This window comes from Lipotes vexillifer, unplaced genomic scaffold (assembly GCF_000442215.2).
Source record: "Lipotes vexillifer unplaced genomic scaffold, Lipotes_vexillifer_v1.1 scaffold382, whole genome shotgun sequence".
NCBI classification, from domain to species: domain Eukaryota; kingdom Metazoa; phylum Chordata; class Mammalia; order Artiodactyla; family Lipotidae; genus Lipotes; species Lipotes vexillifer.
The window spans coordinates 9,785,099-9,800,619 of NW_006780611.1; the positions used below are offsets into that span (position 1 = coordinate 9,785,099).

The 15,521-nt window shown below is 52.7% G+C and overlaps 1 protein-coding gene across 1 annotated transcript in view; it reads right to left on the reverse strand.

Annotated features, from left to right (window-relative positions):
- APOBEC3A (apolipoprotein B mRNA editing enzyme catalytic subunit 3A) overlaps window positions 1–11,054 on the reverse strand; it is a 42,775-nt gene extending 31,721 nt beyond the window's left edge. The window contains exons 1-6 of the mRNA XM_007454106.1: window positions 10,991–11,054; window positions 10,308–10,442; window positions 7,158–7,251; window positions 6,296–6,440; window positions 4,894–5,173; window positions 4,344–4,459 (exon numbers count right to left, since the gene is read on the reverse strand). Of these exons, the coding sequence (XP_007454168.1) occupies window positions 4,344–4,459; window positions 4,894–5,173; window positions 6,296–6,440; window positions 7,158–7,251; window positions 10,308–10,442; window positions 10,991–11,054 (834 nt within the window). The remainder of the gene's footprint in view (window positions 1–4,343; window positions 4,460–4,893; window positions 5,174–6,295; window positions 6,441–7,157; window positions 7,252–10,307; window positions 10,443–10,990) is intronic.
- Window positions 11,055–15,521: the final 4,467 nt, after the last annotated feature.

The following is a 15,521-nucleotide window of genomic DNA, read 5'->3' on the forward strand; positions in this document are numbered from 1 at the left end:
ACCGCTCTGCTGCTGAGGCCTCCACTGCTGCCTGTCCACCACGTCTCTCCGGGCACCTGGCTGCACGCGGTGTGAGCCAGAATGTGCCGGAAGACTGCATTATCTGTGGATTGAGTGATTTATTAAATGAGTGATTTCTCCTCTTTTTTATAGTAGCATCATCATCTGTTGAAGACTATGTCAAATCGTCCTAAGTACCTGACGTTTAACTGCACAACAGCCCTCAGTCAGTCACTATTATTCTCCATATGTTCCAGGTGGAGCCCAAGAGCCGATCTTTTTCCCTCTGCAGCCCACACTGGCTCAAGTGGAACACCAACAGAAAGTGCGAACTGTGAGTTTTCCCATCAGCCCCTTCTCACAGTAGGACACTGCTAGTATCCATTAAAAAGATGTACAGGCTCTGAAGGTCTGGGGTTTGTCCCATCCTCTTTCTTCCCCCCCTGGAATGAGCTGTGACGTCTGGAGGTGGGCAGCCATCTGAGGCCCTGAGGAGACAAGTGCCAAGAGCTGAGATTGGGGAGCAGGAACAGCAGGCTGCTCCTTGACAGCATCGCTGAGCAGCTGAGCCAGGCCTGGACCATCCTACCCTCCCCACATGGCTTCTTCTGTGAAACAAGCCTGACTTCTACTCCAGGTAGCTCTGTCCCTGCCCACCCTCCTCCAACCCAGCATCCTGTCCTTAGGTCCCTTGTCCTTCCACCCTTGGCCCTTGGCCCTGCTTTGCTCCTCTCCCCTCCTCTCCCATCCCCTCCCCCTTCCAGGTCACACTGTTCTATCAGTCCTTCCCTCCGGGGTGCCAGCCCTCCCTGACTTTGTCCCTTCCTCCCTCCTTGGCCATCATCATCATCTCTCCCTTATTTTCTATCCCTTCAGGTTTCAAACCAAATGATTCCACTCCCAGCCCCTCACAGTCATTGTGTGAGGTTGTGACACAGTTTGGGCCCCTGACATGTGAGCAGAAGTCTGTGAGGAGAGACCTGGGGAGACTTCGCTGTCTGGACGCCTGTGCAGGACAACCAGCCGCCAGGGGCTGACTCAGCTCAATTCAGGCCCGACAGAATCAGTGGCAGGAGAGAAATCTAGTGCCTGAGATGGGTCCTGCTTGGGTCCATGTACTGTGCAGGGGCCAGTTCATCATCTGTGCAGGAAAGCACCTCCCTCTGGCTTCCCCTACAGGGCGGTAGGATGAGGAGTGGTGTGGGTCTGAAGTAATTCCTGGTGTTCACCTGACTGCTGATTTGAAATTTCCCTCCAGTATTTTGTCACGTGGTCTGTCATTTCAAAACAGTATTGTTGGCAGGGTGAGAGGTTGTCAATGACTGTAGATTTTCTTTTTCACATCTTTATTGGAGTATAATTGCTTTACAATGGTGTGTTAGTTTCTGCTTTATAACAAAATGAAACAGTTATAAATATACATATATCCTCATATCTCTTCCCTCTTGCGTCTCCCTCCCTCCCACCCTCCCTATCCCACCCTTCTAGGTGGTCACAAAGCACCGAGCTGATCTCCCTGTGCTATGTGGCTGCTTCCCACTAGCTATCTATTTTACATTTGGTAGTGTATATATGTCCATGCCACTCTCTCACTTTGTCCCAGCTTACCCTTCCGCCCTCCCCATATCCTCAAGTCCATTCTCTAGTATGTCTGCGTCTTTATTCCCGTCTTGTCCATAGGTTCTTCATGACCATCTTTTTTTTCTTAGACTCCATATATATAAGGTGTTAGCATATGGTATTTGTTTTTCTCTTTCTGACTTACTTCACTCTGTATGACAGACTCTAGGTCCATCCACCTCACTACAAATAATTCAATTTCGTTTCTTTTTATGGCTGAGTAATATTCCATTGTATATATGTGCCTCATCTACTTTATCCATTCATCTGCCGATGGACACTTAGGTTGCTTCCATGTCCTGGCTATTGTAAATAGAGCTGCAATGAACATTGTGGTACATGACTCTTTTTGAATTATGGTTTTCTCAGGGTATATGCCCAGTAGTGGGATTGCTGGGTCATGTGGTAATTCTATTTTTAGTTCTTTAAGGAACCTCCATACTGTTCTCCATAGTGGCTGTATCAATTTACATTCCCACCAACAGTGTGAGAGGGTTCCCTTTTCTCCACACCCTCTCCAGGATTTATTGTTTGAAGATTTTTTGACGATGGCCATTCTGACCGGTGTGAGATGATAGCTCATTGTAGTTTTGATTTGCATTTCTCTAATGATTAATGATGTTGAGCATTCTTTCGTGTATTTGTTGGCAATCTGTATATCTTCTTTGGAGAAACGTCTATTTAGGTCTTCTGCCCATTTTTGGATTGGGTTATTTGTTTTTTTGATACTGAGCTGCATGAGCTGCTTGTAAATTTTGGAGATTAATCCTTTGTCAGTTGCTTCATTTGCAAATATTTTCTCCCGCTCTGAGGGTTGTCTTTTCGTCTGGTTTATGGTTTCCTTTGCTGTGCAAGAGCTTTTAAGTTTCATCAGATCCCACTTGTTTATTTTTGTTTTTATTTCCATTTCTCTAGGAGGTGGGTCAAAAAGGATCTTGCTGGGATTTATGCCATGGCTTGCTCTGCCTATGTTTTCCTCTATGAGTTTAATAGTGTCTGGCCTTACATTTAGGTCTCTAATCCATTTTGAGTTTATTTTTGTGTATGGTGTTAGGGAGTGTTCTGAATTCACGCTTTTACATGTAGCTGTCCAGTTTTCCCAGGACCACTTATTGAAGAGGCTGTCTTTTCTCCACTGTATATTCTTTTCTCCTTTATCAAAGATAAGGTGACCATATGTGCGTGGGTTTATCTCTGGGCTTTCTGTCCTGTTCCATTGATCTATATGTCTGTTTTTGTGCCAGTACCATGCTGTCTCGGTTATGGTAGCTTTGCAGTATAGTCTGAAGTTAGGGAGCCTGGTTCCTCCAGCTCCGTTTTTCTTTCTCATAATTGCTTTGGCTATTCAGGGTCTTTTGTGTTTCCATACAAATTGTGAGATTTTTTGTTCTAGTTCTGTGAAAAATGCCAGTGGTAGTTTGATAGGGATTGCATTGAATCTGTAGATTGCTTTGGGTAGTATAGTCATTTTCACAATGTTGATTCTTCCAATCCAAGAACATGGAATATCTCTCCATCTATTTGTATCATCTTTATTTCATCAGTGTCATAATTTTCTGCACACAGGTCGTTTGTCTACTTAGGTAGGTTTATTCCTAGATATTTTATTCTTTTTGTTGCAATGGTAAATGGGAGTGTTTTCTTAATTTCACTTTCAGATTTGTCATCATGAGGGTATACTGTAGATTTTTGAACCCTAGATTCCCCTCCTACAAGATTTAGCTGATTTTTACTCACTCCAGCAGGTATTAGTGTGACCACTATACCTCCACTCCACCATGAATCAGATCCACTGCAAAAGAGAAAGGCATCTGCATGTTTACAACTTTTAATAAACTACTTGTAGTTCATGATACATTTACTGAGGAAAAATATTTGGTGGAAGATTCTTAATATTTCATTTTATTGCTTTGGATTTAAAATCAATTAAAATATCCATTTCTCTAAAAATCGAAAACTATTCTGATAATATTGAATAGAATCTTACTGATGTAGATTGGAACATAATATAGGTTTGAATGAAAAGTAAATCTACCCAGATTGTTTTTGTTTTTTGTTTTATTTTGTTTTGTTTTGCGGTACGTGGGCCTCTCACTGTTGTGGCCTCTCCCGTTGCGGAGCACAGGCTCCGGACGCGCAGGCCCAGCAGCCATGGCTCAGGGGCCCAGCCGCTCCGCGGCATGTGGGATCTTCCTGGACCGGGGCACGATCCCGTGTGCACTGCATCGGCAGGCGGACTCTCAACCACTGCGCCACCAGGGAAGCCCCCAGATTGTTTTTTTTTTTTTAACTCTTTATTATGAGCCATTTGCCTTTCACTGGTTTCTTTGGATCAATCTGGAGAGGGTAGCAAATGGCATGTTTATACTTCTCAAAAAAAGCTGTTTTTTTTCTCCTGTTCAACAGAGGTCTCCTGACTTCTTTAGAGAGGTTGATGTCCATCCTTCAGTTTTCCTGCGTCTAGGATGGGAGCAGGGAGTGAGACAGTTGGGAGATGAAACAAAAACCAAGAGGAGGTCTGGGGAGTGTTACAAAGATGGGGAAGGAAGGAGGGACACAGCAAGTGAGAAAGTAGAGGGACCGCATGAGAAGGGAAGGAAAGGATGGAGCTGGCGCCCCAGGAGGGAGCAGGTCACCCAAAGGAGGCTCTGAGAGGAGGAAAAAGGCACAGGGAGACGAGAGGCTGGAGGAATTCCAGGGAAGCAGCAGGAAGGAACCCTCACCTGGAGAATCTCCTGCAGCTTCTTACACAGATGTTGACTCACTACTTCCAGCTCATCCCAGGGCTCAAAGGTTCTTCCCTGGTGGTCCACAAAGTTTTTCCAGCAGTGCTCAAACTCTGAGATGGAACAGGGGAGAGAAAGGTGAACTCCAGTCTGGGGAAGGGTTGGGGCCACAGGGCTGAAATGACTCTGCGGGACAGACTTTCCCCGTCATAATTTCACTTCCTCCTCTCTCCTTCCTCCTGGGGACTCAATAGCTTACCCCTCCAGCTCTTTCTTGCAGCTGGAATTTGAGGCAGCCCAATTCTCCTTTCTGGAAGTCCCCTAGTCCCTCTTGCATATCCACGCACTCCCCTTCTACCCCTCCCCGAACCAGCTCTGCTCCCCTGAACTTTCTCTTCCCATAGACTCCTTCCAGAGCCTAGCATCACCTCTCAGGCAGCACACAAAGGCCTCTCTACCAGGGATTCCCACCCTTCCCGTCCCTTTCTAGCAACTTCCCACAGGCCTCTCCCTGCCACCGCCCCACCCCCAGGAGACCCATGCTGACCCTGAGAGGTCATGATGGCGATTTGGGCCCCAGCCGCCTGCAGTGTGCGCAGCCCAGCCTCATAACCGGGGAGGCTGTAGATGCGGGAGGCAAAGATGTGCAGGCTCAAGTGGCTGTTCTCCCCCAGGAAAGTAGCCAGTTCCTGGGCACAGGTATGACAAGGGGTCCAGGAGATGAAACAGGTGAGCCTGTAACGCAGCCCCGGGTCCAGATTCCAGGAACGGATCCGGTCCAGGAAGTACAGCTCTGCATGGCGGGGCCACCCTGGTTCGTTAGCGCCCTACATAGACGAGGAAGAAAAGTGGACGGGGTTGGGGCAGGACGAGGCCAGCGTAGGCAGCTCGGTGAGGCACTGGCCCCCAGCGCTAAGCTAGAGCGGGCGCAAAGCCTCAGCACCAAGTGAATGATATTTCAATGCAGCATTTACATGATCCAAAGTAACGCAAAACTCCATGAGAGACATGGTATCAGTGTTTTCCAAAAAGCTGGGTGAGCAGTGATGACTTGTTATCGGCCGTCGGCTCCCTGTGGCTCTGCACAGCACTGAAACCCATCAGTCTTCATGCAAATGTTGATGTTTCGTTGATCACAGAATTGCGTTAATTTTGATTTTTAAACTATTGCCTTAAAATGTGACTCATCTTGATTTCTGAGTTTTCTGGAGCGCCTCTTATTTTGTGCCCGAGGCAGGGCCTTCAGGAGCCTCACCTAGTCCAGCTCTGCAGAGAGGAGGCCAGGGGAGCTCCCACGCTGGACTCCTGCCATGGAAGTGGGTGTTTCCTCCCTGGAGTGACTCACCCTGCTCTCCAGCTCCCCCTCTACCCCACCCCACATGTGCACCAAAACTCCTACAGCCTTCTACTCTGGGCCTCACCCTGTGCTGAGCCCGAGGCTGAGGGGCGTCCTTGGGCTAAGGACAGCTGGCAGTGGGGTTGCAGGGGTCAGCGCCCTTGACAAGATCTCTCAAGCAGTGGGCAGGGGTCCTGCCGGGCCCGCCTAAGTCCGTAGTGACTGAGGAAGAAGTCGGGCTCTCTAGCCAGAGCCTTCCCCCCGGCAGAGTCCGGGGAAGAACCCGGCCCCTTGTCCAGATGCCTTTCCCTCTGTCCCAACCCCTCCCCAGAGGCACAGCAGGAGAGGAGTAGCCGAGTCCTAGAGCCTGGGGTGACATTGGGCTGGAGGTACCAGGCCCTGGATTGCTGTGACTGGCTTATGACATGTGGCTCAAAGCTGCCAGTCACACAGCAAGTGTCCTCACCTGATTCCAAGCAGAGCAGCAGTAGCAACGGCAGGGACCAGGGGTGAGAGAGCTTGTGGGACCCCCTGTGTGCAACTGACAACCTTCTACCCTGAGTGTCCCACAATAGGGAGGCCCTGCCTGCTGCGGGCAGGCTGGGTCAGTCACCTTGTTCTGCACGAAGCCCTTGCTCTCGTCCGGAGGGACCCTAGCATCACCACCCAGGATCTCCACCTTGTAGCACAGGTAGGTCTTACGAGTGCTTATCTGATTCATGTAGTTCTCAGCGAAGGTGTTTTCATCCAACAGGCATCTACGGTCAAAGGCAGGAGAAGCCCGTAGACACGGGGCTCCTTCTGGGACTGCCCAGCGCCCCTCCCCTCCCCGCACACCCTTTCCTTCTGCACCCCACATCTCTGCTGGAGCCACGAGTCCTCCCCGTCTGACCCCCGCTGGGGGCTCCCAGGGAATTCAGGGTCTCCCCCCAGGAGCAATGCAAGATGCTCAGAGCCTCAATGAAGACCTGGCCCTCTGCCCAAAGTCAGACTGGGTCACGGCCTCTCCCCACCATCCCGCCCCAGTCCTAGCTCCCACTGCCCCGCTCCCCTGTAGCGTGGTACCTGGTCCCGGGCTCTGTGCTGGCCTCCATGAGTCAGTTTCTTCACCGTCCCTGGCTCTGAGTCTTCTGTTTCTGTGCTCGGTCACAGCCTGTGGCTTCCTGCCTGGAGCTCTTCAAGCACCAGGAGCCTTATATACGATCAGAGCACCTGGAAACCACTGTGTCAGCAGAGTTGGGCCTCACCCCTTCCTGAACTCTGGCCACTCATGACACCGTGAACTTCTCCGCCCAAACGTCACAGCCTCACGGACCAGTTAAGTTTCTTTTTCCCTGTTCTGACAAAGGCCCGACTTGGATGCCACCGGGACTGACCATGGGGGCCAGTGAGGTCTGCGAGAGTGCGGTCATCTGGGCAGCAGGGACCAGCAAGGCAGGCGGTGAGGGGACAGACGAAAGGACAGGTGTCCGTACCCTGGAGGACAAGCTCCATGGCGGCCCATCGCTGAGTCTCCTGCAGCAGCCAGCACGGCCGTGGCCTGGCGCAGGCTCCCTGGGGCCCGCCGGGCTGAGGGACCCGCGGGGCGCTCAGTGGGGAGGGGAGAAGCTGCTCGGACAGGCAGGCAGCCGCCTTCATCCTTGGGGAAGGGAAGGGAAGGGGAGAAACCTGGGCCGAGCTCTCCTTAGGAGCCCCCCGTGCAGGGCCAGCCGACTGGACGTGGCGCATTTTCACCCCATTACACAGAGGAGAAGAGAAAGGCTCCCGGAGGCACCAGGCTGGACCAGGACCACGTAGGGACACGTGGCTGTGGGACGTACTTCGGCCTCAGAAAGCGTGGCCGCCCATGCTCTTCCTGTCCCCCTCCACGCCCGAGGAATGTGGGGACTGTGTCTTCCAGCCCCATGTGGGACCCTGGCTTGCAGCCCTGGGGCAGGAGGCTCGGGGAGCAGACACGGACCACAGTGCTGGGACCACAGAGGAGTTGGGCCTGGCTCAGCTGTGTCTGTCCCAGGACCTTCTGTACTGTTTCCTGCCTGGGACTTACAGCTTATTGGCTTGGTTACAGCTGACGGTCCCTCCTCAGGATGTCCTGTGGGACCTCAGGTACCACATATATGACAAAGATCAGGCCTGGCACACAACTGTGCCTGAGCACACAGAACTGACCATGGTCCTGACCCACAAGGAACACACACACACACACACACAAACACACACACACATAAACACACACAAACACACACACACACACACACACACACACACACACACACACACACAGAGCGACTTGACAAAAAGGAAACACATTCAGGTTCCCCAGACTCACCCAAACTATCTCAGCTCTGACGAAGATCAGAGGATGTCGACACTTCCCAAAGGGTGGTTTCTGGGAAGAAACTCATCATCAAATCTGCTCCTTTGGTTTCGGTTTCTGGGTTCCAACAGCAGCCCCTCCTCCCCATCTCCCCACTCCATTCCTTGAAGTGACCCAAAAATCCACAAAGTATATGCCCTCTGGGCAAAGGGTGCAACACCAGTGGACAGGTGGGCTTACACTAGGAGAAGGGCCCCCACCCTGTGCCGTCAGAGGGCAGGTTCCTGGCAGACGTGCCTTCATCACCCCAGGGCCCCCATTCCCAGGGGCCCATCTCCCCAGGCCCCGGTCTCAGAGTTTCGCCTCTGACACAGGGACCCTGAGGTGCTTGGGACATGACACAGCCTGGGGACACTTCCGAGAGCCGGGCTGGGCACAGGCAGCCCGTCCTTCATCCTGCTGTAGGGAGCAAAGGGCACCCTCAGGAGGGCAGAGCTGGGACCTTGCACAGAGCAGCCTGGCCAGGACTCTAGAAACTTCAGGATCATTCACTCCAGTCCCTGAGGCACTCAGGCTGAGCAGCCCCGCCCCCTTCCCCAGGGTCCTTTGGCCCTGTCTGTCTCTCTGACCCCAGTCTGGGCTCTCCCGGGGCATCCAGCCCTGTTCCCAGTTTTCCTGATGGAGGAACGGGGGAACGGGGCATATCCCAACACAGTCTGCACCTGCTCAGAGGGCCACTCTCCCCACACGCACCCTCCCTCACTGGGGGACCTAGGTCCTGCCTCCCCTTCTGGGGCTTCCCCACACTTTGGTGGAGAACTCCAGCAGGGTGTAGGAATTTCCCCACATTTTTACTCTACGTGACAGAGGCAGACATAGGGGAGGGGCTGTCATTCCCCAGAAAGGACAGGACCTCTTTTCTTCTTTCTTCTTACCTGATGGACTGAGGTGAGCTGCACACTTTCATCTCATCATCACATCAGTGGTGTTGGGCGCTACTTTGGACCCAGAGTTCGTCACTAGGTTCTATTGATGCCTTTACCTAACCATGTCTTCTCTGGCCTCAGGGAGACTGGTCCCTGGGCCCCTGCTGCGCCGAGGCCCTTGGGCTCTGGGGAGAGCATGTGGGAAGAAGCTGGGGCAGGAGTAGAAGAGAGGGGTGAGGCCCCCCCAGATCTGAGTTAGCAACTCATCCTCTCGTCCCTTCTCGCTGTGACTCAGGTGACTCAAGACTTAAAACGTTTGGGAGAAGTTCAAACACTGTCACACGTGATGTCCCTCTAACCTTCACAGGCCATGGATTCTCTTAGCCGCCTGTGTGCTGGTCCATCGCTGCCACACGGACCCCCCAGATGTGGAGACAAGCTGCTAGGCTGGCTGGTCTGCATTGAAGACGGACAGCCGGGAACCAGCAGGAAGCATAAGGTCCAGGGGTGACTGGCCAGGCTGGGGTATGGGGAGTGGGGAAGGAGGAGGTGTTGGAGAACATTCCAGAAGAGGACACCTCAGAGCTACTGCACGAGGAGCTAGACTGGCGGGGAAACCTCCCCTGGAGATGTGGGAGCATCTCCCTGCCATGGAGCCCCTTCCTTGGTCTCCCCACAAAATGCTCCAGCACAGCCTTGAGGGGCAAGCGATGCGGGGCCGAGCCCAGTGAGATGCTGGTACCCCAGCTGCTGGAACCAGCTGGGAAGGGGCGGGGCAGGCTCAGGGGCTCAGTACCCCAAGGGTGCCCCAGGGCACAGGTGCTTGGCAGCAGGAGCCCCAGACTTCTCAGGTTACCCTCTGCCCCCAGCACGGGGCTTCCTGCACCAGAGACCCTCCCTCAGAAATCTACGGGGGCACAGGCGACCCAGGAGAACTTAGTGGATTGAGTGACGAGGAGACTTTGTAGCGGCGCGGGGGGAGAGCTTGGTCTGGGTCAGGACCACATCCTCCCTGCCTGGAAGGCAAGAGCTGGGGGATGGTTTGGGGGAGATTCTCAGGGACCCCAGCCAGGTCTCTGTAAGCCCGGTCCTCGTAGACACCCCGTCTCCTGCTCAGGAAGACTGGAGGCTGCTGGGTATGCGAGGCTCCGCTGGGTGTGCAGACAGTGACCTGGGAAGTGTGGGCGCTGCTCAGGACACCCCACACCCCAGGGCCGTTCTCACCCAGAAACCACCTGCCACAAAAATGGGGGCTGAGCCACCACGCGGGGGACAGTGTCTGCTCTCCAGGGGACCAGGTCTAGAGGGCAGAGGCGACAGAGGGGCCCCAGCCCAGGGTGGGGGTGGGGTGGAGGGCACCCTCCATGAGGAGGGGCACCCACCCGAGAAGGAGGGGACACCGTGCTGAGTTTCCTCCCTGAGGATGTAGGTCAGCAGCCTGGTTCCCGTGCAGGCGGCCAGGCTGGGCCTCTGGTAGCCAGCTCCCCCGGGAGGAGTGCTGGGCCAGGACAGGGGCTCTAAGAGGAGCCGGATGGGGAGTCAGTGGGACAGGGGGCAGCCCCTCGGGGACAAACAGGGCCAGCTAGGGCCAGGGTCCCACTTGGAGCTGGAAGACACAGTCCCCACATTCCTCGGGCGTGGAGGGGGACAGGAAGAGCATGGGCGGCCACGCTTTCTGAGGCCGAAGTACGTCCCACAGCCACGTGTCCCTACGTGGTCCTGGTCCAGCCTGGTGCCTCCGGGAGCCTTTCTCTTCTCCTCTGTGTAATGGGGTGAAAATGCGCCACGTCCAGTCGGCTGGCCCTGCACGGGGGGCTCCTAAGGAGAGCTCGGCCCAGGTTTCTCCCCTTCCCTTCCCTTCCCCAAGGATGAAGGCGGCTGCCTGCCTGTCCGAGCAGCTTCTCCCCTCCCCACTGAGCGCCCCGCGGGTCCCTCAGCCCGGCGGGCCCCAGGGAGCCTGCGCCAGGCCACGGCCGTGCTGGCTGCTGCAGGAGACTCAGCGATGGGCCGCCATGGAGCTTGTCCTCCAGGGTACGGACACCTGTCCTTTCGTCTGTCCCCTCACCGCCTGCCTTGCTGGTCCCTGCTGCCCAGATGACCGCACTCTCGCAGACCCTCACTGGCCCCATGGTCAGTCCCGGTGGCATCCAAGTCGGGCCTTTGTCAGAACAGGGAAATCAAAACCTATTCGTATTAGAATCAGCCAAACTGAAGGGCAGGGGGGATGCGTGGCTGACTGTGGGGGAGTGGCGGTGTGGGGCTAGTGACAATTGTCCTCGTGGGTAGACGGCTGCCTGAGGATGGACCGGCGGTGGGAGGCAGTTTCCTCACTTCTCACAAGCACTAGGCTTCAGTGAGCATCGGATGAGCTCCACAAATGTAATACGGAATGAAAGATGTCACATATGAAGGAGTGCATTCTGATTCCATCTATATGAAGTTCAAACTCAGACAAAGTCAATCTATGATCATAGAAGTCCCAACATGTGTTCCCTCTGGATGGGGGACAGCAGGGAGGGGACACGAGGGAGTCCCCACCTGGGATTCTAGGAGTAGCCCCACCTCAGTCTGGGTGGTGGTTACACTGCCTAGAAACCGAAGATTCTGCACTTAACTGTAAGTTATACCCCCATTTTAAAAAAGTTACGAAGCCTGTATTTTTAATAAGGAAAAAGTTTTCCTAAAAGACATAAATATAATGTCCCAAATAAATTGATAGAAATGCAAAACAAACAGAATCACCATGACTGTTCTCAGGGTTTTTGGTTTTCTTTTTAATGAGGAAACAAAGGGCTGTTTACGTCCAAATGACAGACTAAGTGTGGTTGAAAGTGAAGAAGTGAGAGAGAAATGAGGCAGGGAGGCGGCCCTTGCAATGTGCTGAAAACTAGAAAAGGGATAAAGCCACTGTCATCAAAAGAGCGCTGTGTCACCCAGGACCCGAAATAGACATGAGGGAAACACTGCAAAGAAACACATACAAGTATATCTGGGAACCTAAATGATGACAAAGGTGGAGTGGCAATGCGGTGGGGGCAAGGTGGGCATCATTCATTTCATGTTGTCTGCTGAACGAGAAATAAATCCTCATGGCGCCTCCACCGTGAAGCGACATTCTCCTACACCACTGCTCCTATTCAACTCTCTCAGCGCCCCCACCATCCCCACCCCAGCCTTCCCCGAACCAACAGAAGAAGAAAGGCCCCCTCCCCTCGCCTCCCCATCTAGAAACCTGTCTCCCTCGGTACTCACGTTCATTCACCCAACACGGATTTTATTGAGCAGCTACTAGGTGCCACATGCTACCCTAGGGGCTGGATGAACTTTAAGCAAAAGAGACAAGATTGACTCCATGGTCCACCCGTTCGAAGCCCAGCCTTCCATCTGTGCTCTGGGGCTCCTGCCCTCTCTCTTCCAGGGGGTTTCTCTTCTGTGGCTTTCCACATCATGCCCAGCACTACTGGATCATTCCCATTAGCAAACCACACGCTCAGGTACCTCCCACCTTTAAAAACAAACACTCTCCTTTGAGTCACATCTCCCTCCATTCTCTTCACTCCTTCATGGAGAAAAATAGACGTAAAGAAATATACTTCTATCAGAAAGTTTTATGTATGTTCTATTCTGCATGTTTTGCTTCCTGCCCACCTGTCTGCTTTCCTCCCATGACATTCCCTCTCCCCACCACTCCAGAGAACCTGCTCTCGACAAGGTCACCGATGATCCCCGTGTTGCAAGAAGAAAGGGATAGTTCGGGACTCCCCTGGCAGTCCGGTGGTTAAGACTCCACACTTCCACTGCAAGGGGCGCAGTTTCGATCCCTGGTCAGAGAACTAAGAGACCACACACCTCACAGCACAGGCCCCCAAAAGAAAAAGAAGAAAGGGATATTTTTCAGTGATCCTCTTGCCCCTCCACCCAGCAGCAAGTGACATAGCTGAGCATAACCTCCTTCCTGAGACACGCTGCTCCCCCACTGTGGTGACCACCCTGTCCCATGGCTTTCCCCCTCTTTCTGCTCACCTCCCAGCTTCTCTGTCTCCTGGGTGATCCGGCCCCTCCCCCTGTGCATCCCACCACCTCCCTAGGAGACTCAGCCTGCTCCCCAGGCACGCGGCCCACGTCTCCCGTCCTGCTGCTGCCCCGAGCTCCACACTCAGGTACCAGCTTCCTACGAGACATCTGCCCGGCACTGCACACTTTTGCCCCACAGACCTTTTTGTGGGGTATTTTCCCCCAAAGCTCATTTTCCTCAGATTTCCACAGCTCTCTGAAGGATATCGCTACTTACCCAGCGAGTGGTGAGCTTGAGCCCAAACCCAGCGGAAGATCTTGATTCCTCTTCTCTGTAACATCTAATCCATAACCAAGTCCTTGTGATCGATGTTGCCGTCAGACGCACTGTTAATCTCCATCCCCACGGCCTCCGCTGTCACCTGTCACTGGGCTGATGGATGAAACTTCCAGCTTCCATTCTGCTTCCCTCTATTCAGTGTCCTCAGAGGTGCTGGAGGGAGGCTTTAAACAGGAGTCAGGGCACCTTGATTCAACTCCTTACCCCCTCAAAACACACACACACAGCCGCACAGCATGCGGGATCTTAGTTCATCGACCAGGGATCGAACCCATGCTCCCTGCAGTGGAAGTGTGGATTCTTAACCACTGGACCACTGGGGAAGTCCCACAGAGTCTTGTACTCAGCATATGATCTAAACTCCTGCCTATGACCAGCTGCTACCACCTCCCTGCCCCCAAACTTTGCTCCCCAGACACACCTCTCTTTTCTGCTTCCTTCCTGCCTCAGGGCCTTTGCACTTGAGTGATCTCTGCCTGGAAAGCTCTTCCCCCAAGGTCCTCCCAGGGCTAACTTTTTCTCATCCTTTCTGTCCCGGTGCAGAAGGTACCAGCTCTGTGCACCCCATTTAAACAGCTCCCCACCTTCTGTTCGTCTCTACTACAGCGTCCTGTTTATCCCTTCCGCAATTGCCTCGATCTGGAATTATCTTATCCGTTCCCATATTTTCTTATTTCCTTTGTGTCTCCCGCCGTCATGACATCATCCCCTTGTGGTCTGGAGCCCCCTGCACCTTACTCAAGTTTGTACCCAGCACCTTGGACCAAGCCTACCTCCCCAGTAGGTACTCAATTAATATTAGTCAAAAGAATGAACACAAAAACAAAATGAATAAGTAAAGTGATGGGGAAAATGAGACACACATTTTTTCTTCCTCCACAGAAGGAGATTAGAGAGCAGGAGGGTTGGTGATGAGAGCGAGGCTCTAAGCTTTCCCGTGAGATACCTCTGTACTACTTGACTTGTTGCGTTAAGCAAGCACTTTGTAAATCATTAAATGCTAATAAAGTCGACTTGTTAGTTGTCCCAGCAAAGGGTTTTCAGTAAAACCCAGATTAAATTCTGAGCTCTGGAGAGCGTTTCCATGTTAGCATGTCCAAACTCCCTATTCTCCGCCCGCCCCTCCGTGTGGCTGGTCCTCCGTCAAGAAGAGGTTACAAAGAAGGGGAAGCAGGGGTTATGTATTGGATGTGTTGTAGATTGGATGTTATGTAGAAGGATGTGGCCGAGGATGAGGAATCCACGGTGAGGCCCGGGTCCCCCTCCCCATCCTCCCGGGGCAATGTCATCTTTTCTCTGCTTCCCGGGCTTCCCAGGTGGTGAAGTTGGCTCCTTCCCCCGAGAGCCCCCCGTCTCCTCCTGGGCTCTCCCTGGATCTTCTCCAGAACAGCCCTGGCCGCCGGCCCTCCCTCTGGGCTCCTTCCCCCAAGGAATGGACCCTGTCCCTGGGGCCGGCTGTGACCGCTCAGATTCTCCAGCCCAACCGCCTCCAGGCTCCTGGCCTGGGCTTTGTGTCACCCTGGATCCTTTTCTGCCTGTAGTGCCAAACCCTGTCATTCCCGCCTTTGTAAGGGCTCTGGGGCCTCCAGTATCTCTGTGGCTACTGGACACACGTGTCCTTACCTTCTAACTTCGTAGGCAGATTTCACGGCTTTCCAAAACCCTTGGACCGGCTAACCTTTCAGAACGTCGACTGAGGTGGAACTGAAACTACGTCGAAATGGATTTAAAAGTTCACAACGTGTTCAGAGAGAATGTCCTTATTTCAGATCTTATGACCAAAAAGCCAGGTAGCCAGGCAAGGTTACACTGGTTCCTATGACGACGCTGTCAACTGTAAGAGCATCTCATTCACTCTTAAGTCCTGCTTACTGATTATTTCTATTATAACTACAGCCTATGTGAGCAATGTTTTAAATATAACTCTGTCATTAAAATGACTCATTCAAAAAAATTAAAAATAAAAAAATAAAATGACTCATTCAATGAGTATCTGATCATATAGAAAATGAGCAAAGTGAAAAGAATCTGAAATGAAAATCGTACTCAAGAAGTCACTGCAGAAACTGAAAAGGAAGAACGCATGAAAGGAACTGTACCTGTCCACATCTGCAGGATTCCATTCCTAGAGCACTCCAATATTTCTCAAAATTTCTCAGTATAGCTTGTCTTTTAGACACAACTGTCAGCCATTTGGTTTTAGCATTTGATACTGGTTTTAAAACATTGTTTCCTTCAACAA